Genomic DNA, 24,053 nt, shown 5'->3' with positions numbered 1-24,053 from the left:
CCCATCCGCTTCCCCTGCACACCAGGGAGAAGCTCTCCAACCAGTACTGGGGGGTGGGGGGCACAGGCCTCACATGACACTCGGAAAAGTGGTGGCCTCCCTGAGACTGCTCACCGCCACACCCCTGGCCATCACTTTTCAGGCCCTGTTTCTACCTGGGGAACTGCACCTGGAGTCACCTGAAGGGCACATCCACGTGGAAATTTAATACTTAACAGCTTTAACCCTCGACTGCCACCCAGTACCACACCTTGTACTTCACAGATGACAGACACAGACCTTGCTCTCAGAGAGCCACACTGAGTCACTCCACACATATTTATAAAATGCGTACCTTCTAGACACGGCCACCATGAAGCTCACACTCTTGGTGGGGGCAGCAGACAAGAAGTATACAAAGAGGTATAAGGTCAATGACCATAAGGGAAAAGAAAAAAACGCAAGTCAAGGAGAGGGGACAAGCGGGCAGGGGTGGGGGAGGGAGTGATGGCTGAACAGACGCCTAAATGAAGTGAGAAGGCAAACCCACAGACGCCTGGGAGACGAGCCTTCCGGCTGGGAACACCTGAAGCCCTAAGGTGGGGACGTGCTTGGTGTGTTTGAGGAATGGCACTGGGGCTGGAGTAACAGACATTTGCATCTCTTACCTGGACCACCTGAGACAGATCTTCCGCTTCCACTCTGGCCCCTGGAGTCTATTCCACAGGGTCCCTTTAAAACCTAAATCTCAGCCAATAGATGAACTAATGGTGGCACATCCATACAAGAGAATAACCACTTAGCAATAAAAAAAGAATTGCTGATGGTGCGACCGCATGGATGAATCTCAATAACATTCTGCCGAGTGAAAGAAGCCAGACACAAAGAAGCACATATGGCATTATTCCATTTACACCAAACTCTAGAAAGGATAAATCTCATTTAAAGTGATAGAAAGCAGGTCAGTCACTGCCTGCGGGGCACAAAGCTGGGAAAGGGCACAAGAGAACCTATTGGGTGACTGAAATGGTCTATATTTGATTGTGATGGTGGTTACATGGCTGCATACACTTGTCAAAATTCATCAAACTGTACACCTAAAAGGGGTTCATTTTACGTAATACTTCAATAGTTGATTTTTTAGTGTACATTCGTGAAATCTGGTTATGTCGCTCCCTGCTCAAACTGTCCAGTGTTCTCATTATTATGTGACTATATAAATACCAATTGTTGCTGAATCAAGTTACATACTATGAAAATTTTTAAAAAATTTTAATAATAATGGGACTTGCCTGGTGGTCCAGTGAGTAGGATTCCGTGCTCCTAATGCAGGGGGCCGGATTCAATCCTTGGTCGGGGAACTAGATCCCACATGCATGCCGCAACTAAGAGTTTGCATGCTGCAACAAAGATCACACATGCCACAAACTGAGACCTGGTGCAGTCAAAATAATTAAATAAATAAATTTATTTTTTTAAATTTTAATATTTAAAAAAGTATGTATTATGATTACTTTTATCCTTATACAACCTTCTCCAGGAATTAACTGCTCCTTTTTTCCCCTCCATTTACTTGGATTTCCTTAAATCTCTGGCTAAGTTTCCCCACACCCTCCAATGGCTCTACATAACACCTCTCCAGTCGATTTTATACTTTTCTTCATACAAATGTCACCCTGTAGTCTCACATCATCCTGCTCTGGCTGGACTGAGCACTGTATAACAAGTGTTCTACCCCTTTGTCATCATCTGGGAAGTCTCAGGTCCCCCTCCTGGGTTGGACCTCCTGCTCCCAGCTTCCCTCATTTTTTGCCCTATTGCTTCATTGTATTGAAGCATATCCCTCCACAGCTTTCTGAGAACAGCTACATGGGACATACATTTTTTGAGACCCTACATTTGTGAACAAGTCCTTATTCTACCTCATTCTACAGTAATTTAATTAAGAACAGATTTGGGGTTAGACATTATCTTCCTACAAAATTTAATGACACATTCCAATCCTATACCCTTCAATGTGGATTCTCTTTCTGAAGCTTTATCCAATAATCTAAAATATTTCTATGATGTGTCTTGGTGTAGGTTTTTATTTTCCCAGTCATTATCCTGGGTACTCACTGGTTGCTTTCAAACTAAAAACATATCCTTCACTCCTGGGAGACTTCATTATATCATTTGATATTTTCTCTCCCACGTTGACCTGAACTCTTCCTGCATGTATATGTTGCACCACTAATCCTCTCATTTTACCTTTACTCTTCTCTAAAACAATTCTACTACAAAATATTTCAATTGATAAATCCTCTCCCCCAAAAGCTACTATAAAATTTGACAAAATTGTCAAAAACAACCATTTCAGTATTCTGGAAATTGAACAGAAGCATACAACAGACAGGGTATCTGTTAAAAAACAACAACAACAGCAAACTACAGGCCCTTAGATAAGAATATGAGACTAAGGTGTGTCAGTCTGGACCTACTTCCACTCCCTGGTCCTTTGGCTGATAGTTCTACCACAGTAGGCAAAGCTGTGAAAACTGATAGCTTCAGAGGTGGCTGACTTTACTGGAACCTTGAAACATCAGAAAGTAAGAAAGAACATGGTAAGAAAAAATATGGGTAAGTACAATAGGTTTTCTTCTCATTAGTTTTCTAAATTATGTTTGACAGTTGAAATAAAAGTTGTAACTGTCCAATATGGTTCTAAATGAACACAGAGGACATATTTAAGAAAATTACATTATAAACAGGGGAGGGTAAAGAGAAGTAGGGTTTCTATACTTAACTCAAACCAGTAAAGTCAACAGGCACAGACTATGTTATGTATATATAACATCTAGAGCAACCACTTAAAAAGGTATACAAAGAGATACACTTAAAAAACACTACAGCAGAAGAAGAACTACAATTCTGCAGCCTGTGGAAGGAAAACTACATTCACAGAAAGAGAGACAAAATGAAAAGGAAGAGGACTTTGTACCAGATGAAGGAACAAGATAAAATCCCAGAAAAACAACTAAATGAAGTGGAGATAGGCAACCTTCCAGAAAAAGAATTCAGAATAATGATAGGGAAGATGATCCAGGACCTCAGGAAAGAATGGAGGCAAAGATCGAGAAGATGCAAGAAATGTTTAACAAAGACCTAGAAGAATTAACGAACAAACAAAAGGGATGAACAATACAATAACTGAAAGGAAAAGTACACTAGAAGGAATCAATAGCAGAATAACTGAGGCAGAAGAACGGATAAGTGACCTGGAAGACAGAATGGTGGAATTCACTGCCACAGAACACACCAAAGAAAAAAGAATGAAAAGAAATGAAGACAGCCTAAGAGACCTCTGGAACAACATTAAATGCAACAACATTCGCATTATAGGGGTCCCAGAAGGAGAAGAGAGAGAGAAAGGACCCAAGAAAATATTTGAAGAGATTATTGTTGAAAACTTCCCTAACATGGGAAAGGAAATAGCCACCCAAGTCCAGGAAGTGCACAGAGTCCCAAGCAGGATACACCCAAAGAGAAACATGCCAAGACACACAGTAATCAAATTGACAAAAATTAAAGACAAAGAAAAATTACTGAAAGCAACAAGGGAAAAATGACAAATAACATAGAGGAGAACGCCCATAAGGTTAACAGCTGATTTCTCAGCAGAAACTCTACAAGCCAGAAGGGAATGGCACCATATATTTAAGGTGATGAAAGGGAAGAATGTACAACCAAGATTACTCTACCCAGCAAGGATCTCACTCAGATTCAACGGAGAAATCTAAAGCTTCACAGACAAGCAAAAGCTAAGAGAATTCAGTACCACCAAACCAGCTCTACAACAAATGCTAAAGAAACTTCTCTAAGTGGGAAACACAAGAGAAAAAAAGGACCTACAAAAACAAACCCATAACAATTAAGAAAATGGGAATAGGAACATATGTATCGATAAGTACCTTAAACGTGAATGGATTAACTGCTCCAACAAAAAGACACAGGCTCGCTGAATGGATACAAAGACAAGACACATATATATGCTGTCTACAAGAGACCCACTTCAGACCTAGGGACACATACAGACTGAAAGTGAGGGGATGTAAAAAGATATTCCATGCAAATGGAAATCAAAAGAAAGCTGGAGTAGCAATACTCATAGCAGATAAAATAGACTTTAAAATAAAGAATGTTACAAGAGACAAGGAAGGACACTATGTAATGATCAAGGGATAAATCTGAGAAGAAGATATAACAATTATAAATATATATGCACCCAACACAGGAGCACCTCAATACATAAGGCAAATGTTAACAGCTATAAAAGAGGAAATCGACAGTAACACAATAATAGTGAGGGACTTTAACACCTCACTTACACCAGTGGACAAATCATCCAGACAGAAAATTAATAAGGAAACACAACCTTTAAATGACACAATAGACCAGATAGATTTAATTGATATTTATAGGACATTCCATCCAAAATTAGCAGATTACACTTTCTTCTCAAGTGCACATGGAACATTCTCCAGGATTGATCACAACTCTGGTCACAAATCAAGCCTCAGTAAATTTAAGAAAATTGAAATCATATCAAGCATCTTTTCTGACCACAACGCTAGGAGATTAGAAATCAATTACAGGGGGAAAAACGTAAAAAACACAAACACATGGAGGCTAAACAATACGTTACTAAATAACCAAGAGATCACTGAAGAAATCAAAGAGGAAATCAAAAAATACCTGGAGACAAATTACAATGAAAACATGATGATCCAAAACCTATGGGATGCAGCAAAAGCAGTTCTAAGAGGAAAGTTTATAGCAATACAAGCCTACTTCAAGAAACAAGAGGGCTCCCCTGGTGGCGCAGTGGTTGAGAATCCGCCTGCCGATGCAGGGGATACGGGTTCGTGCCCCGGTCTGGGAAGATCCCACATGCCGCGGAGCAGCTGGGCCCGTGAGCCATGGCCACTGAGCCTGCGCGTCCGGAGCCTGTGCTCTGCAATGGGAGAGGCCACAACAGTGAGAGGCCCGCGTACCACAAAAAAAAAAAAAAAAGAAACAAGAAAAATCTCAAACAATCTAACCTGACACCTAAAGGAACTAGAGAAAGAAGAACAAACAAAACCCAAAGTTAATGGGTTGGGAGTTTGGGATTAGCAGATGCAAACTATTATAGAGAATGGATAAATAACAATGTCCTACTGTATAGAACAGGGAAGTATATTCAATATCCTGTGATAAACCCTAATGGAAAAGAATATGAAAAACAATGTACATATATGTATAACTGAATCATTTTGCTGCAAAGTAGAAATTAACACAACATTGTAAATCAACTATACTTCAGTAAAATAAAATTTTAAAAAATATTTCAATTGAAAATAAACCACAAGCCCAAAGTTAGTAGAAGGAAAGAAATCATAAAGATCAGAGCAGAAATAAATGAAATAGAAACAAAGAAAACAATAGCAAAGATCAATAAAACTAGAAGCTGGTTCTTTGAGAAGATAAACAAAATAGATAAACCTTTAGCCAGACTCATCAAGAAAAAGAGGGAGAGGATTCAAATCAATTAAAATTAGAAATGAAAAAGGAGAAGTTACAACAGACACTGCAGAAATACAAAGCATCATAAGAGATTACTACAAGCAACTCTATGCAAATAAAATGGACAATTTGGAAGAAATGGACAAATTCTTAGAAAGGTATAACCTTCCAAGACCGAACCAGGAAGAAATAGAAAATATGAACAGACCAATCACAAGTAATGAAATTGAAACTGTGATTAAAAATCTTCCAACAAACAAAAGTCCAGGACCAGATGGCTTCACAGGTGAATTCTATCAAACATTTAGAGAAGAGCTAACACTGATCCTTCTCAAACTCTTCCAAAAAATTGCAGAGGAAGGAACACTCCCAAATTCATTCTAAGAGGCCACCATCACCCTGATACCAAAACCAGACAGATATACTACAAAAAAAGAAAATTACAGACCAATATCACTGATGAATATAGATGCAAAAGTCCTCGACAAAATACTAGCAAACAGAATCCAACAACACATTAAAAGGATCATACACCATGATCAAGTGGGATTTATCCCAGGGATGCAAGGATTCTTCAATATAGGCAATTCAATCAATGTGATACACCATATTAACAAATTGAAGAATAAAAACCATATGATCATCTCAATAGATGCAGAAAAAGCTTCTGACAAAAGTCAACACCCATTTATGGTAAAAAACTCTCCAGAAAGTGGACATAGAGGAAAACTACCTCAATATAATAAAGGCCATATACGACAAATCCACAGCAAACATCATTCTCAATGGTGAAAAACTAAAAGCATTTCCTCTAAGATCAGGAACAAGACAACGATGTCCACTCTCGCCACTATTATTCAATATAGTTTTGGAAGTCCTAGCCATGGCAATCAGAGAAGAAAAAGAAATAAAAGAATACAAACTGGAAAAGAAGTAAAACTATCACTGTTTGCAGATGACATGATACTGTACATAGAGAATCTTAAAGATGCCACCAGAAAACTACTAGAGTTGGGCTGCCCTGGTGGCGCGGTGGTTAAGAATCCTCCTGCCAATGCAGGAGACACAGGTTCAAGCCCTGGTCTGGGAACATCCCACATGCTGAGGAGCAACTAAGCCCGTGAGCCACAACTACTGAGCCTGTGCGCCACAACTACTGAAGCCTGTGTGCCCTAGAGCCCGTGCTCTGCAACAAGAGAAGTCACCGAAATGAGAAGCCCACGCACCGCAACGAAGAGTAGCTCCCACTCGCCGCAACTAGAGAAAGCCCATGCGCAGCAAGAAAGACCAGACGCAGCCATAAATAAATAAATAAATATTTGAAAAAAGAAAGAAAACTACTAGAGCTAATCAATGAATTTGGTAAAGTTGCAGGATACAAAATTAATGCACAGAAATCTCTTGCATTCCTATGCACTAACAATGAAAGATCAGAAAGAGAAATTAAGGAAACAATCCCATTCACCATTGCAACAAAAAGAATAAAATATCTAGGAATAAACCTACCTAAGGAGGTAAAAGACCTGTACTCAGAAAACTATAAGACACTGATGAAAGAAATCAAAGATGACACAAACAGATGGAGAGATATACCATGTTCTTGGATGGGAAGAATCAATATTGTGAAAATGACTATACTACCCAAAGCAATCTACAGATTCAATACAATGCCTATCAAATTACCAGTGGCATTTTTTTTACAGAACTAGAACAAAAAAATCTTAAAATTTGTATGGAGACACAAAAGACCCCGAATAGCCAAAGCAGTCTTGAGAGAAAAAAATGGAGCTGGAGGAATCAGGCTCCCTGACTTCAGACTATACGAGAAAGCTACAGTAATCAAGACAATATGATACTGGCACAAAAACAGAAATATAGATCAGTGGAACAAGATAGAAAGCCCAGAGATAAACCCAGGCACCTATGGTCAACTAATCTATGACAAAGGAGGCAAGGATACACAATGGAGAAAAGACAGTCCCTTCAGTAAGTGCTGCTAGGAAAACTGGACAGCTGCATGTAAAAGAATGAAATTAGAACACTTCCTAACACCATACACAAAAATAAACTCAAAATGGATTCGAGACCTAAATGTAAGACCGGACACTATAACACTTAGAGGAAAACATAGGAAGAACACTCTTTGACATAAATCACAGCAAGATATTTTTTGATCCACCTCCTAGAGTAATGGAAATAAAAACAAAAATAAACAAATGGGACCTAATGAAACTTAAAAGCTTTTGCAAAGCAAAGGAAACTACAAACAAGACAAAAAGACAACCCTCAGAATGGGAGAAAATATTTGCAAATGAATCAACGGACAAAGGATTAATCTCCAAAATGTATAAACAGCTCATGCAGCTCAATATTAAAAAAACAAACAGCCCAGTCAAACAATGGGCAGAAGACCTAAACAGACATTTCTCCAAAGAAGACATACAGATGGCCAAGAAGCACATGAAAAGCTGCTCAACATCACTAATTATTGGAGAAATGCAAATCAAAACTACGATGAAGTATCACCTCACACCAGTTAGAATGGGAGTCATCAGAAAATCTACAAATAACAAATGCTGGAGAGGGTGTGGATAAAAGGGAACCCTCTTGCACTGTTGGTGGCAATGTAAATTGACACAGCCACTATGGAGAACAGTATTTAGGTTCCTTAAAAAACTAAAAATAGAATTACCATATGACCCAGCAATCCCACTACTGTACATACACCCAGAGAAAACCATAATTCAAAAAGACACATGCAGGGCTTCCCTGGTGGCGCAGTGGTTGCGAGTCCACCTGCCGATGCAGAGGACACGGGTTCGTGCCCTGGTCCGGGAAGATCCCACATGCCATGGAGCAGATAGGCCCGTGAGCCATGGCTGCTGAGCCTGTGCGTCTGGAGCCTGTGCTCCACAATGGGAGAGGCCACAACAATGAGAGGCCCACAAAAAAAAAAAAGACAGATGCACCCCAATGTTCATTGCAGCCCTACTTACCATAGCCAGGTCATGGAAGCAACCTAAATGCCTATCGACAGACAAATGGATAAAGAAGATGTGGTACATATATACAATGGAATATTACTCAGCCATAAAAAGAAACAAAATTGGGTCATTTACAGAGGTGTGGATGGATCTAGAGACTGTCATACATAGTGAAGTAAGTCAGAAAGAGAAAAACAAATATCGTATATTAACACATACATGTGGAACCTAGAAAAATGGTACAGATGAACCAGTTTGCAGGGCAGAAATAGAGGCACAGATGTAGAGAACAAACGTATGGACACCAAGGGGGGAAAGTGGCAGGGGTGGTGGTGGTGGTGGTGGGATGAATTGGGAGATTGGGATTGACATATATACACTAATATATATAAAACAGATAACTAATAAGAACCTGCTGTATAAAAAATAAAATAAAATTCAAAAAACGCACTACAGATAAATCAAAATTTAATTCTAAAAAACATATTCAAGTAAACTATAGGAAAACAGAGAAAACAAAAAAACTAAAAAATAAAATAGCAGACTTGAGCTGTATCATATCAATAATTACATCAAATGTAAATGGTCTAAACATACCAATTTAAAGACAGATTGGCAGTGTAGATTTAAAAATGTGACCCAACTATATGCTGTCCATAAAAAGCTCACTTCAAATATAATGATATAGTTGGGTTTAAAGTACAAAGATAAGAGTCATGCAAACATAATCAAAGGACATGGTTATATTACTATCAGATAAAATAAACCTCAGAGTAAAGAAAAATCACTAAGAGAAAAATCATAGAAAGGGATATTATATAATTATAGAAGCATCATTCCACCAAGAATACATAGTAATCCTAAATGTATATGCACCCAACAATAGAGCTGCAAAGTATAAAATGCAAAAACAAATAGAATTGAAAGGAGAACTACACAAATCCACAATTATAATTGGAGACTTCAACACCCCTTTTAACAACTGACAGAACAACTAGTCAGAAAATCAGCAAGGATATAGAATTTAACAATACCATCGACTAACAGGATCCAGTCAACGTGTATAGGACACCCCACCCACTAACAGCAGAATACACATCTTTACAAGTGCCCATACAACATATACCAAGACAGACTATATCCTGGGCCATGAAATAAGTCTCAATAAATGTAAAAGGATTCAAATCATATGAAGTATGCTCACTAACCACAAAAGAATTAAATCAGAAATCAATAACTGAAAATATGTGGAAATATCCAAATATTTGGAAACCAAATAACACACTTCAAAAAAACTCCACACAATGAAGAAATCAAAAGGAAAATTAGAAAATATTTTGAACTCAATAAAAACAACAAAAATGAAACTGAAAAATATCAAAATTTGTGGAATGCAAGTACACTTAAAGAGAAATTTATAGCACTAAAAGCCTATATTAGGAAATAAAAAAGTTACAAATGAATGATCTCAGCTTTGATCCTAAGGGGTGAATAAAAAGAAGAAAAGCTAAAAGCCAAAGAAAACAGAACAAAGAAAGCAACTAAGAGCAGAAATCAATGAAATTGAAAGAAAAATAGAGACGATCAATAAAACAAAGAGCTGGTTCTTTGAAAGGATCAACAAAATTAATAAACATCCAGCAAGAATGAAAAGAAAAAGGGAAGACATGAATTGCCAGTACCAGGAACAAAATGGGCTATCACTACAAACCTCACAAATATCAAAAAGATAACAAGAGAATACCAAGAACAAGTCTACACATAAATACAAACATAAATTTCAAACAAGAAGTTCAACAACTCAGACAAAATATACCACTTCCTCAAAATCTATAAACTATCAAAACTCACCCAATCTGAAATAGATGATTTGAAGAGCCCCATTACTGTTAAAGAAATTGAACTCTTAATTTAAAAAAATTTCAGGAATTTCCTGGTGGTCAGTGGTTAGGACTCGGTACTGTCATGGTCGGGGGCCCAGGTTCAATCCCTGGTTGGGGACCTGAGATCTCACAAGCTATGCAGCACAGGAAAGAAAGAAAAGAATGAAAGGAAAAGAAAGGAAGGAAGGAAGGAAGGAGAGAAAGAGAGGGAGACAGAAAGAGAGAAAGAGAGAGAGAGAGAGAGAGAGAGCAAGAAAGAAAAGAAAGGAAAGAAAGCAAGAAGGCAAGCAAGGAAGAAAGAAAATCTCCAAGCCCAGATGGTTTCACTGGAGAATTCTACCAAACATTTAAGAAAAATTAACACAGTTCTATATAGTCTTTTCCAAAAGGAGGGAACACTTCCTAATTCATTTTATAGGGATAGTATTACCATGATACTAAAACCAAAGATATTACCACAAAAAACCAAAAAACCTACAGATCAATATCTTTCGTGAAAATAGAAGCAAAAATCCTTAACAAAGTATTAGCATATAGAATTCAGCAATATATAAAAATAATTATACACCATGACCAAGTGGGGTTTATTCCAAGAATGCAAGGTTGGTTCAATATTTGAAAAATCAATCAAGGTAATCCATATTAACAGGCTAAAGAAAAAAAATCACATGATCATATCATTCAATACAGAAAAAAGCATTTGACAAAATTCCATATCTGTTATAAGCTGAATTATTTCCCCCCTTCAAAAAATGTATGTTGAACTCCTAACCCCCAGTACCTCAGAATGCGACCTTATTTGGAAACAGGGTCTTTATAGAGGTAAGCAAAGTAAAACAGTCACTAGGGTGGGTCCTAATCCAATATGAGTGTGTCCTTATAAAAAGAGGAAATTTGGACACAGAGCCAGACACAGAGGGAAGACAATATGAAGATACACAAGGAGAATGTTATGTGAAGACTGAAGATTGGAGTGACACATCTATAAGCCAAAGAACACCAAAGATTGTTGGCAAACCACTGGAAGCTAGGAAGAGCAAGGAATAATTCCCCCACAGGTTTCAGAGGGAACTTTGCCTTGCTGATGCCTTAATTTTGGACTTCTAGCCTCCAGAACTGTGAGATGATCAATTTCTGTTGTTCTAAGCAGCCCAGTTTGTGGCACTTTGTGATAGCAATCCTAAGAAACTAATACAATGATTCATGATCAAAAAAAAAAAACCTCTCAGAAAAACAGGAATAGAGGAGAACTTCATCAACTTAATAAAGAACATCCATCTAAAAACCTATGATAATATCATACTTTATTGTGAAAGACTGAATGCTTTCTACACTAAAAGAATAAGGCAAGGATGTCCACACTCACTACTCTAATTCGACATAGTGCTGGAAACGTAGCCAGTAATAAGAGAAAGAAACAGAAGACGTATAGATCAGAAAGGAAAAAATAAAACTGGCCCTATTTATAAATGACATTATTGTCTACACAGAAAATCCCAAGAAATCTAAAGAAAAGAAAAAAACCAAATTCCTATCACTAGTAAGTTCAGCAAAGTAATAGGATACAAGGTAAATATTAAAAAATCAATTGTATTTCTATATACTACCAATGAACAAGGAGACACAGAAACCAAAACTACAGTGCGACTTATAATCATTCAAATAAAATGAAATACTTAAGTGTAAATCTAATAAAATATATTACAACCTGTATGCTGAAAACTGCACAATGTTGATTAAAGAAATCAAAGAAGGTCTAAATCAATGGAAATTTATTCTGTATTCATGAACTGGAACACCCAACATATAATAAAGATATCAATTATCCTTAAACTGACATATAGGTCTAATGCAATTGCTAGCAAAATTCCAGTCAAAATTTTGGTAGGTATAGATAAAACTATTCTAAAATCTATATACAAAGGCAAAAGAAATAGAACAGCTAAAACAATATTGAAAAACAATGAAGTTGGAGGAATCAATCTACCCAATTTCAATACTTTTTATAGCTACAGTAACTGAGATAGTAGGAGGCATAGACATGTAATCAGTGATACAAAACTGAGGACCCAGAAATGAACCCACACAAATATGTCCAACTGATTTTTGATAAAACTGCAAATGCAACTTAATGGAGGAAATGGTGCTGGAGAAACTGAACATCTATAGGAAAATAATAAAACTCAACCTAAGTTTCAAAGCTTATATAAAAATTAACTCAAAATGGAACACGGGCTTTAAAATGTAAAGCTATATAACTTTTTTAAAAATAGGATAAATTCTTTGAGACCTAGGACTGACCAAAAAGTTCTTAGACCTGACAACAAAAGCATCATTCATAAAAGGAAAAATTCATAAACTGGACTTCACTGAAATTTAAAACTTCTGCTCTGAAAAAAACCCTGTTAAGAAAATGAAAAAAACAAGCTACAGAGTAGGAGAAAACATTTGCAAACCATGTATCCAACAAAGGACTGGTATCTAGAATACATAAAGAACTCTCAAAACTCAACGGCAAAAAAATAATCAAACAATCCAATTAGAAAATGGGCAAAAGAAAGAAAGATATTTCACCAAAGAGGATATACAAATAGTAAATAAGCACATGAAAAGGTGTTCAACATTAAGGAAATGCAAATTAAAACCATTAGGGAAATACAAATTAAAACCATAATAAGATATCACTATATACCTATCAGAGTGGTTAAAATTAAAAAGTGACAATACCAGGGGACTTCTCTGGCGATCCAGTGGTTAAGATCCCATGCCTCCAATGCAGGAGGCACAGTTCAATCTCTGGTCAGGGAACTAAGATCCCACATGCCAAGGGTTGTGGCCAAAAAAAGTGACAACACAAAATCCTGGAGGGGATGCAGAGAACCCCTCATACATTCCTAGCAGGAATGTAAAATGGTACAGCCACTTTGAAAACAGTTTGGCTGTTTCTTGAAAAAGTAAACATGCAATGACCATACCACTCAGCAATTTTAATTTGGGGCATTTATCCCAGAGAAACACACAAACTCCATACATGAATATTTATAGCAACTTTATCTGTAACAGTCAAAAATCATAAACAATGTAGATATCCTTCAATGGGTAAATGGTTAAGCAAACTGTAGTACATCCATACCATGGAATACTACTCAGCATTAAAAAGGAATAAACTATTAGTATATGCAACAACACCTGGATGAATCTCCAAAAATTATGTTGATTGAAAAAAGCCAAACCCCAAAGGTTATATACTATACTATTCCATTCATATAACATTCTTGAAATTAAAGAAATAGAGAACAGATTAATTGCTCCAGGGGCTAAGGTGGGGATGGGGATGGGAGGGAAATGGGTGCGGCTATAAAAAGGCAACAGGAAGGATCCTTGTGGTGGTGATGGAAACACTCTGGATCTTAACTGTATCAATGTTAATACCCTGGTTGTGAAATTGTTTTGTAAGATGTTACCATTGGGGGAACTGGACAAAGGGTACAGGGGATCTCTGTATTGTTTTTTACAAGTAACTGCATGTGAATCAACAATTATCTCAAAAAGAAAAGTTTAATTGAAAGAAAAAAAAAGTTCTTATCGTGCCAGCAACATAAAAGCAGGCAGAGGGCCACTGGCCAAAGTTTGCTGACCCCTTTCCTGGTTAGTTATATTATTGCAAATATCTTCTCCCGGTTTTTGGCTTGAATTTATCTTCCTTTATATTATCTTTCAAAGATGATAAATTCATAATTTTAATTCATCCACTATCTTTTTTTTTTTCCAGTTAACTCTTTATGCCTTACCAAGTCTTATTCTACTGAGGCCCTAAAGATATTCTTGTACATTTTTGCCTAAAAGTTTTAAAGTTTTGTCTTTCACATTAAGTCTCTAGTCCATCTAGAGTTTTGGTTTGTTTTTAATTTTATTTATTTATTTTATTTTTGGTTGCGTTCCGTCTTTGTTGCGGCGCGTGGGCTTTTCTCTAGTTGCGGTGAGCAGGGGCTACTCTTCATTGCAGTGCACGGGTTTCTCATTGTGGTGGCTTCTCTTGTTGCAGAGCACCGGCTCTAAGCACATGGGCTTCAGTAGTTGTGGCTTGCAGGCTCTAGCGAGCAGGCTCAGTAGTTGTGGCGCACGGGCTTATTTGCTCCGCGGCATGTGGGATCTTCCCAGACCAGGGCCCGAACCTGTCTTCCCTGCATTGGCAGGCGGATTCTTAACCACTGCACCACCATGGAAGCCCTAGAGTTTGTTTTTGTGCATGAGGTAAGGCAGGGATATAATTTCGTATTTTTCTACATGAATAAGCAATTGTCCGGATTCAATAACTAAAGTGTCCATCCTTTCACCAGAGATGTACAACTCTACCAGAATAGTCAGTAGTTTCTGCATTTGCATAAGCCTCCTTTGGGGGCTCTCTATTGTATTTTATTGGTCAGACTGTCCAACCCTAGGCCAATAGTACAACATCTTCTTGTAGGGCAAGGCCTCCCATCTTTATTTTCAGGACGAAATGTCTTAAATATTCATAGGCTTTTGGACTTCCATATAAATTTTAGAATCAGCCTGTGGGAATTTTTATTGAAATTATACAGAATCAAAAGATTAATTTTGGGAGAATGACTCTTAAATAACTCTTATTGTCTTCCTATACATGAACATGAAACTTCCTATTTTAGAATTCCTTACAGACTTTCAATAAAGCTAAATTATTTCCCCCAGATAGGCCATGAGCACCTTTCATTGGATTTATTCCTAGGTACCTTAATTTTTAAAACTGCTCTTATAAATGGTATATTTTAAAAGTTATTTTGTTTTTTATTCATGAAAATACAAATAAAATTGATTTTTATATACCTGATATATATCCAGCTACCTTGTTAAAATGTTATTTCTAATAATTTACGTATTATTTAAGTTTTTCTATGTAAAGAAACATCATCTGTAAATAATGAGTTTTATTTAACCTGTTCCAATATTTACGCCTTTAACTTATTTTCCTTTCCTCACTAGATAAAACTAGACTTCCAGTATATCCTTGTCTTGTTCCCATTTTTAAAGAGAATGCTTATGTTTTTCTATTAAAATATTATTTTCTGTAGAGTTTTGGGAGATAGCCTTTATCAGGTTAAGAATAACCTTCTATTTCTAGCTGCTAAGAAACTTTATTTTTTAAATCATAAATTAGTAGTGAATTTTATCAAATGCTTTTGCTGTGTCTATTTAAGATGATCATATGGTTTTCACTCTTTAATCTGTTAATGTAGTGAAAGATTTATTGTTTTTCTTTCTTTTTTTTTTGGCTGCACCATATGGCTTGCAGGATCTCTGTTCCCTGACCAGGGACTGAACCAGGCTTTGGCAGTGAAAGCCCAGAATCCTAACCACTAGGCCATCAGGGAATTCCTGATTTATCATTTTTCTAATATTAAGCTACTTCTGCATTTCTAGAAAAAAATCCAACTGCCATGATGTATAATACTATCTTCATTAGCCAATATTGACTTCATTTTGCCAATATTTTGTTTAGAAACACTGCATGTGTATTCATGTGAGTGAAACCAGCCTGCAATTTTTCTCTCTTATGTTCTCCTGTCTGATTTGATATCAGGGTTATATTGGCCTCATAGAATGAACTAGCAAGTATCTCACTTATTCTTTAGAAGAATTTATATAATATTGGAATTTTCTGTTCCTTGACAATTGAGTAAAATTTGCCTATAAAACCATCTGGGCTTGGTGTTTTCTTCATAAGAAGATTCTAAACTTTGATTCAACTGCTTTACAGATATAGGACTAACAGTTTCTTTTATTAGTTTTGAAAATGATATACTTTAAGAAATGTGTCCATTTCTTCTAAGTTTTCAAGTTTATTATCGTATTAGCTTATATTTTAATATCTGCTACATCTATAGTTATGATCTTTTTATTACTAATGTTTACCTATGCCCTTTCCTCCTTTTTTCTTGATTAATCATTCCAAAGGTTTTTCTGTTTCATTAATCTCTTTAAAGAATGAACTTTTGACTTTACCGATCCCATCTATTGTAGCTTTGTTTTTTGTTTGCTTGTTTGTTTGCAGTACGCGGGCCTCTCACTGTTGTGGCCTCTCCCGTTGCGGAGCACAGGCTCCGGACGCGCAGGCTCAGCGGCCGTGGCTCACGGGCCCAGCCGCTCCGCGACATGTGGGATCTTCCCGGACCGGGGCACAAACCTGTGTCCCCTGCATCAGCAGGCGGACTCTCAACCACTGCGCCACCAGGGAAGCCCCCTGTAGCTTTGTTTTTTATGCTTCTTGTTTTTCCCCCAGCTTTACTGAGATGTAACTGACATATAATTGTAGCTTTGTTTACAAAACATAAAATTTTTAAAAACTTTGTTTTAAAAATTTTGTCTGTTCCTTATTTGGGTTTATTTTTACTTTTTATATACTTCTTCAGTCAACTCTAAGCTCATTTATTTATTTATTTAGTGTGTGTGTGTGTGTGTGTGTGTGTGTGTGTGTGTGTGTGGCATGTGGGCCTCTCACTGTTGTGGCCTCTCCCATTGCAGAGCACAGGCTCCGGACGCGCAGGCCCAGCAGCCATGGCTCACGGGCCCAGCCGCTCCGCAGCACGCGGGATCCTCCCGGACCGGGGCACGAACCCGCGTCCCCTGCATCGGCAGGCAGACTCTCAACCACTGTGCCACCAGGGAAGCCCTAAGCTCATTTATTTTCATCCTGTCTTCTTTGCTCATTTAAGCATTCAATATTATACACTTCCCTATAAGTATTGCTTTCGCTGTATCCCACAACTTTATTTTAATATAAATTTATTTATTTTACTTTTGGCTGTGTTGGGTCTTTGTTGCTGAGCGCCGGCTTTCTCTAGTTGCGGCAAGCGGGGGCTACCCTCGTTACAGTGCACGGGCTTCTCATTGCGGGGGCTTCTCCTGTCGCAGAGCACGGGCTCTATGCATACAGGCTTCAGTAGTTGCAGCACGTGGGCTCGGTAGTTGCGGCTCGCAGGCTCTAGACTGCAGGCTCAGTAGTTGTGGTGCACGGGCTTAGTTGCTCTGAGACATGTGGGATCTTCCTGGACCAGGGCTCGAACCCGTGTCCCCTGCACTGACAGGTGCACTGCACTGACAGGTGGATTCTTAACTACTATGCCACCAATAGTTAAGTAGGGAAGCCCTATCCCACAACTTTTGATGAGAAAAATTTTCCTTATCGTTCAGTTCTAAGTACTTTTTTTTTTTTGGCTGTGCAATGCAGCATGCAAGATATTAGTTCCCCGACCAGGGACTGAACCTATGTCCCCTGCAATGCAAGTGTGGAGTCTTAACCACTGGACAGCCAGGGAAGTCCTCTAAGTACTTTTAAATTTCTATTATGATTTCTTCTTTGACTCATGTGTTGTTTACTTAGGAATATGTTTTTAGATTTCCAAATGTATGGAGATTAGTGTTCATCTTTTGGTTACTTATTTCTAATGTAAAAGCACTGGGAATGTTCCTGAGAAATGACAGCCATCCCAAAAGGAAGAAGGTGAGCCTCTTAACACTCTTTTCTAGTACCTGGTTCTGGCATGACAGTATTTGCCCGTCCCAAATAACCCTAAAACTGGACAAACTATATGAATTAACCGTTTATGGCACAGGCTAATGATAGTGGATAGCAGAGAGCAGTTTGCCAGAGAAAAGGAAAGCACAGGCGGTAAGCCCACATTTACTCTGGCCATTTTCCCAAACCACAGCAAAGGCAAGCAGAGCTTGGGCAGTCAGTGGCAGTCTTCCTGGGCAGAAGAAACCCAGATAAGAGTTTTGGTGCCAGGAATTTGTGAGACAGGGTACCAGAGAGAAAGGAGTCAGAGAAAAGCCCCAGAGATCTAGAGGCTGACCCCAGGTCCTTGGCTGAATCCTAGGCTGCCCGTGTGCAGGGCAAGTTCTGGGAGGCCTTCAAGAGAAGAGCTGCTGTAGAAGGTAGAAGACAGAGAGCTAAGAGAGGAATACAGGAATCAAAGATCTCACAGTGCTGGGGAGACAACAGAGTTCCGACCCAGCCAGAGTGCAGAGACCTTGGTAAGCACTCTGAGACCCTCACCCTAGAAGGTCAAGCCTTAGGAAAAGGATTTTGCCCAAGAACTACGGCTCAAACTGAAGTATACTAATTTGAACAAAGAAAACCAACTTTAATAAGATCAGAAGGCCAGCTAGTGATTTCATTTTTGCTAGGAAAAAAAAATCAACACTATTTAGAGAACATAATGTAAAGTCTCTACAATACAACATCCATAATATCCAACATACAATCAAAAATTACCGTATTTGTAAGAAGTCTTGACCCTTAAGCAAGGAGGTAAATGTCAATAGAAGCAGAGCCACTAATGACCCAGCTGTTGGAATTGGCAGAAAATGATTTTATAACTACAGTAAGTATGTTAAGAACATGGAAGAAAAGATAAACAAAATGGATGAAAAGATGGAAGAGTTCAGCTGAGAAATGGGGAAAAAAGAACCAAATGGCAGTTGAAAACTACACTATCTAAAATGAAAAATGCATTAGCTGGGCTTTAATAGCAGATTGGACATAACAGCAGAAACAATTAGAGATTTCCAAGACAGGTCAGTTGGAAAGAGTGGGAAAGCTGTGGCCATACCTATACTGAGAGCAGTTGGCAAGGTGGTGTGAATATCTTCAGCAGCTCACAGGGTAGCTTCAGGAGAGGCCGAGGGCTGGGTTCAACTGAGAGAGGGGTTTTGCAAGATATGACCTAGTAAGCTAAGGGAATTCAGGTCATTTGAACTAAGGTAGTTATACCTATGGAATCTAAGCTAAGAAGGGAAGTAAGGGAGCAAAAAGTGTTGAATAGTGAAGAAATGGTGAGGCAGTGGATTTTAGGTCCCAGTGTGTCTAATCATTAGACTGGGGGCTTTAGAGCCTTGCTACTCAAAATGTGGTCCCAGGACCAGTAGCACCAGCACCACCTGGCACTTGTGAAAATTCTCAGGCCCTGCCCCAGATACACTCAATCAGTATCTCTGCAGGTGAGGCTCAGCAAGCTGTTTACCAAGCTCATCAGTGATTCTGATGCTGCTAAAGTTTGAGAACTGCTCCTCCAAAGTAAGAGAGCTGCAAAGGAGGGGAGAGGGGCAGAGTGGGATGCTCGAAATGGAGATTTTGGAGATGTTCAGTTATGAGCAATGACAAGGTCTGAGATATAACTCAGGGAATGGGAAACTGTGACTGAGTGGAAGAAAAGATCATTAAAGATAAATGGTCTAGAAATAAGGGGCCAGACTCTTAGATCATCCACAGGGACACAATGTGAGTGTCAGTAAGAGAGAAAGACAGTGAGTCAGAAGCTGAAGTTTTCAGGGGGCATGACAGCGAGAATGGCGGATGACCGCAACCAAGAAGGTCAGTACGTAGTATAATCTGACAGCCTGCCCTTCCAAGAGCTAGAGTTTAAGGAGAATGTAAAAAAAATAGTTTGGACTAGCTAGGGGAGCCACCTCGGACAATCTTACTGTGATGATTCCTCTCCACCTCTCAACTCCCATCTCCAACTTCTGCAGCAATGGCTGACCTTGTTAACTGCCTGCCAACAGGCCTTCTCCCTTCCCTTGCTGACAGATCCCCAAGTTTAGCAACAATGTACCTACTTTAAAAGCTATATTTTCCAGCCTCCTTTGCATTGAAGGTCAGAAGCTGTAGTTCTCTCCAAAATAACAGAAGCAGAATTGTGGTCAGGCTTCTGAGAATGTGGCTTTTATGAGGATACAGCCTCTCGACCCTCTGCCTCTCCCCTTTTTCCTGGCTGGAACTGTGGTAACATCATGCAGTGCCCATACCAACCCTGGACTCCTTACCCCCTGAATTATTCTACAGGAAAGAAAAACAAATAGCTAACTTGTTTAAGTCACTGTCGGCTGTATAGATGAGGAAATCAGAACAAGTCAATCGCTAACAATTCAGGCTCTGAAGCGGGATGCTTTGCTCCTGGTTCACGTTTACCTACTGAGAACGGGCCCACCTCACCGGAGGGAAGCTCCCAGGGCTTAGTTATGGGCCTTCTCGTCTCTGTCCACAAAGGCAGCCCCCACCAGGCACTAACCCACCGTTAACTCTCCCCTTCCAATACCTCACATTTGTCTTCCTACCAGGAAGGACCAGATTTTATTCACTTCTGTCTTACCCTCACACCAGCAGCCAGAACAAGGCTGTGCAAACAATAGATACTCAATTAATGTCTGCTAGTTAAACAAGTAAAAGCCTCAACTTCAATAACCCACGCTGAAAAAGCCCTGACTGAATTGCCTAATAACCCTTTTTTTGTCCTTGCTAAGAATACAGCCTTCCTTTCATTTCAAAATTCCAAGTTTTCTATACTAACCTTGCTTCCAACTGTTAAAGGTCATAAAGTTCCCAAATTTCATCCCAGCCCCTGCTTTGTCCACAGTATGACTGGGATGGAAGGAGGAGGAAAGGACAGAAAGCAAAGTCGGCCAAGCTCTGAAGAGCGAGCACAGAGCAAACCAGAGCACAGAGAGGCCAGACACCTACCAGCAGTTCCTGGGTCCACTCAGTCACATCAAGGGTCCTCTTGGGAGACCTTTTGTTGGAATTCACGTACAGTTTTCGTTTGTGGAAGAGCTTCCCATTCAGCTCCTGGATCGCAAGTGCCACTTTCTGCATGGAGCCCACATCTACAAATGCGAAGCTGCAAAGGAAGGAGAGGGCAGCTCAGAGCCACAGGAGGGCACCAAGCCCAAGCCTAGGAAGAGTTTCCTCTCCCCTCCATGGGGACAGGAGAGAGGCTGGGCCGACCCTAACACACAAGGAGGCCACAATGACATCCAGACTTGGGCTGGGATGGGCAGTGGAAGAGCCTGTCCTGGGTGTCCTGGGGATCAGGAGACACATGCTGACCCTATCACCATATAACATAGGGCACGGCTCTGGGCTTCCTTCACACTGCTCCCCACAAAAGTTCAAAGCTCTTTTACTGCCTGGAAAATAAGAAAGGGAAAATATGAGTAGGTCCAGATTTCAGGGGCAACCAAGGCTGAGGGAGGTACAGTAACTTGCCTTGAGTCAGAAAATGGAGCAAGGACATGACCAAAGGCAAACCCAGGTCTCTGGACTTCTAAACCAAGGTTGTATGGATAAGGCAGCATTAGCTGCCAAGTCAGAGGGTTGAATGTGGAAAGGGGGTTTCCCAAATGTCACTCTGCCAAGTCGCAGTGGGTGTGGCTTTGGGAGTTGTTGAGCTAGTCTGTAACATCAGTGCATCAGCAAAATGGACAAAGAGGAAAGGAGTTGCTTCCCAAAGAAAACAAAGGAAGAACAGTCATTACCATTTGCAGCCATTCTGGATTTTGTGGACATGGAGAGGGTTGAAGTCCTTTAGAAGGCACCGAATTTCCTCCTACAATGGCAGGGTTTAAAAGAGAAAGAGACCCAGAGACAATACTTACAATCAGTTCTCAATGTTTCAGATCCCCAACCAGCTAATTTGTAATCAATTGAACACATACTTAATGAAAACCTATGATGTTCTGAGCGTGCCAGGCTTTGTGCTCGGTGATACAAATACAGAGACAAGAAAGATATAAGCCCTGCCTTCAATTGAAGCTCAACAGACGTGTGGGGTACAGACAAGTCAATGAAGTAAGCAGACCATTTCACCAGAGGGTACAAAATGCCATAATGAGGAAAGTACACATGCCTCCAGGAGCACACAGTGTGGGTATCTAACCCAAATTTGGAGATGGTGGGCTCCCAGGAGGAAGTGACTTTTAGTTTATTAGGAATCTAGGCTATCTCCCTTTCATCACTACCTAGGTGGGGAAGCTTGCTTTAACTAAACCAACCATGCAAGGCCAACTGCCCCTGCTGACTCAGTCCTGTATTCGTGGCAATTTCCCTTCATTTCTTTCCTCACACATCCGACAGACATTCAGCAAACATGGGTTACACACAGCGTTATGCTGAGTGTTACAGGAGATACTGATTTGAATTTGACATAAGCCTTGCACTCAAGGAGCTTATAGTTTGTAAATGCGTGATCTCTAACAGATGGGGCGGAGTGAAGTCTGAGGGTAAAAGTAAAGCCCGGAGTGGGCAGTGTATTGAGGGAGGACACACCATCGCTGGTCAGCCTCTGCTGAGGGAGCTCTCATATCCACCACGCCCTTCTTTGCAAGGCTCCCCTCCCCACTTTCCTCACTGCAGCCTGGCCTCCACTGGCCGCGTATATGGCCACCTCCCCTCCCTGGACATTTCTCCATCCCACTCTCAACTCTCCCTCCTGCCTGCCCTCAGGCTGCCTCCCTTCCCAGTGGACCCTGGTCCCACTCCTTCCCCTGGGCTGCCCTCCCTTTTCTGAGATAGCATCTACCCAACCCTGATGCCCTTTTGAGTGACACCCTATTTTTTCGCTTTTCTGCCAAAGGCGTAGAAAGAGCTACCTTCCCTGGGTGACCGCTTAATGCCTCCGTTTCCTCCCCGCCCACTCCCTCCCAGCCACCTGCAGTTTGGCCATGTTCCTGCTCTACTGAAAACGCTTTTTTTTCTTTTTTTTTTAACATCTTTATTGGAGTATAATTGCTTTACAATGGTGTGTTAGTTTCTGCTTTACAACAAAGTGAATCAGTTATACATATACATATATCCCCATATCTCTTCCCTCTTGCGTCTCCCTCCCTCCCACCCTCTCTATCCCACCCCACTAGGTGGTCACAGAGCCCCGAGCTGATCTCCCTGTGCCATGTGGCTGCTTCCCACTAGCTATCCACCCTACGTTTGGTAGTGTATATATGTCCGTGCCACTCTCTCACTTCGTCCCAGCTTATCCTTCCCCCTCCCCGTATCCTCAGGTCCATGCTCCAGTAGGTCTGCAGGTCACGGATGCGCTCCCGCTTGCCCACTGCTGCCCCCACCACTGCCCACCGCAAAGGCTTCCCCTCAGGCCTCCCTGTCAACATCTACCTGTGCTTCTCCACTTCCTCCTTCCTCAGCTCCCCCACCAGCACGTTACCACTATAAATCCCATACCTGTGATGAAAACCAATGTTTCCCTAGAAAATTCTACTTTGGAAAAATATATTTATACCATCTTCTGTTAAAAGCAGCTTTTACCAATCTAAAGCCACTTTGTTGGCTTCAGAAAAGAGAAATGCATAATGTATAGCTCATTTTTCTCAGTCTTCATATTTATATTACATTTAAATTCAAATTTTCTAATTTGCTTTTACTTTTAAATATTTAATGTTTATTACATATGAATCTATAAGATGCTGAGCAACAAGCAATTTGTGAAAACAAGCAATATGTGCTTAGCATTTTCAGTTTATAAAGCACTTTCATATACCTTATTCCATTTGATCTTTAAAACCACCCTGTGAAGTGTACATTATTACTGTCCTCATTCTCAGAAGCATAAAATAAGGATCAGAAAGGTTAAGTGACTGCCCTAAAATTACACAGCCAATTTAGAGTCAGGATTTGAACCCAAGGCTTCTAACTTCAAATCCTACATTCATTTCGTGATATCATGCAAAACCATACCTTTCTTCTTGTCAAATTTTATCATAATTAAAATAAAACAGGGAATTCCCTGGCAGTCCAGTGGTTAGGACTCCACGCTTTCACTGCCGAGGGCACAGGTTCAATCCCTGGTCGGGAAAC

General features: G+C 39.8%; 1 protein-coding gene across 1 annotated transcript in view; it reads right to left on the bottom strand.

Annotated features, from left to right (window-relative positions):
* Positions 1-24,053, bottom strand: part of TDRD10 (tudor domain containing 10) — a 46,915-nt gene that overhangs the window by 9,899 nt on the left and 12,963 nt on the right. The window contains exons 3-4 of the mRNA XM_067025150.1: positions 21,722-21,792; positions 20,928-21,084 (exon numbers count right to left, since the gene is read on the bottom strand). Of these exons, the coding sequence (XP_066881251.1) occupies positions 20,928-21,084; positions 21,722-21,792 (228 nt within the window). The remainder of the gene's footprint in view (positions 1-20,927; positions 21,085-21,721; positions 21,793-24,053) is intronic.

The sequence above is a fragment of the Kogia breviceps genome, chromosome 1, assembly GCF_026419965.1.
Source record: "Kogia breviceps isolate mKogBre1 chromosome 1, mKogBre1 haplotype 1, whole genome shotgun sequence".
In the NCBI taxonomy this organism is placed as follows: Eukaryota; Metazoa; Chordata; class Mammalia; order Artiodactyla; family Physeteridae; genus Kogia; species Kogia breviceps.
This window is presented reverse-complemented; position numbering and strand designations above follow the sequence as displayed.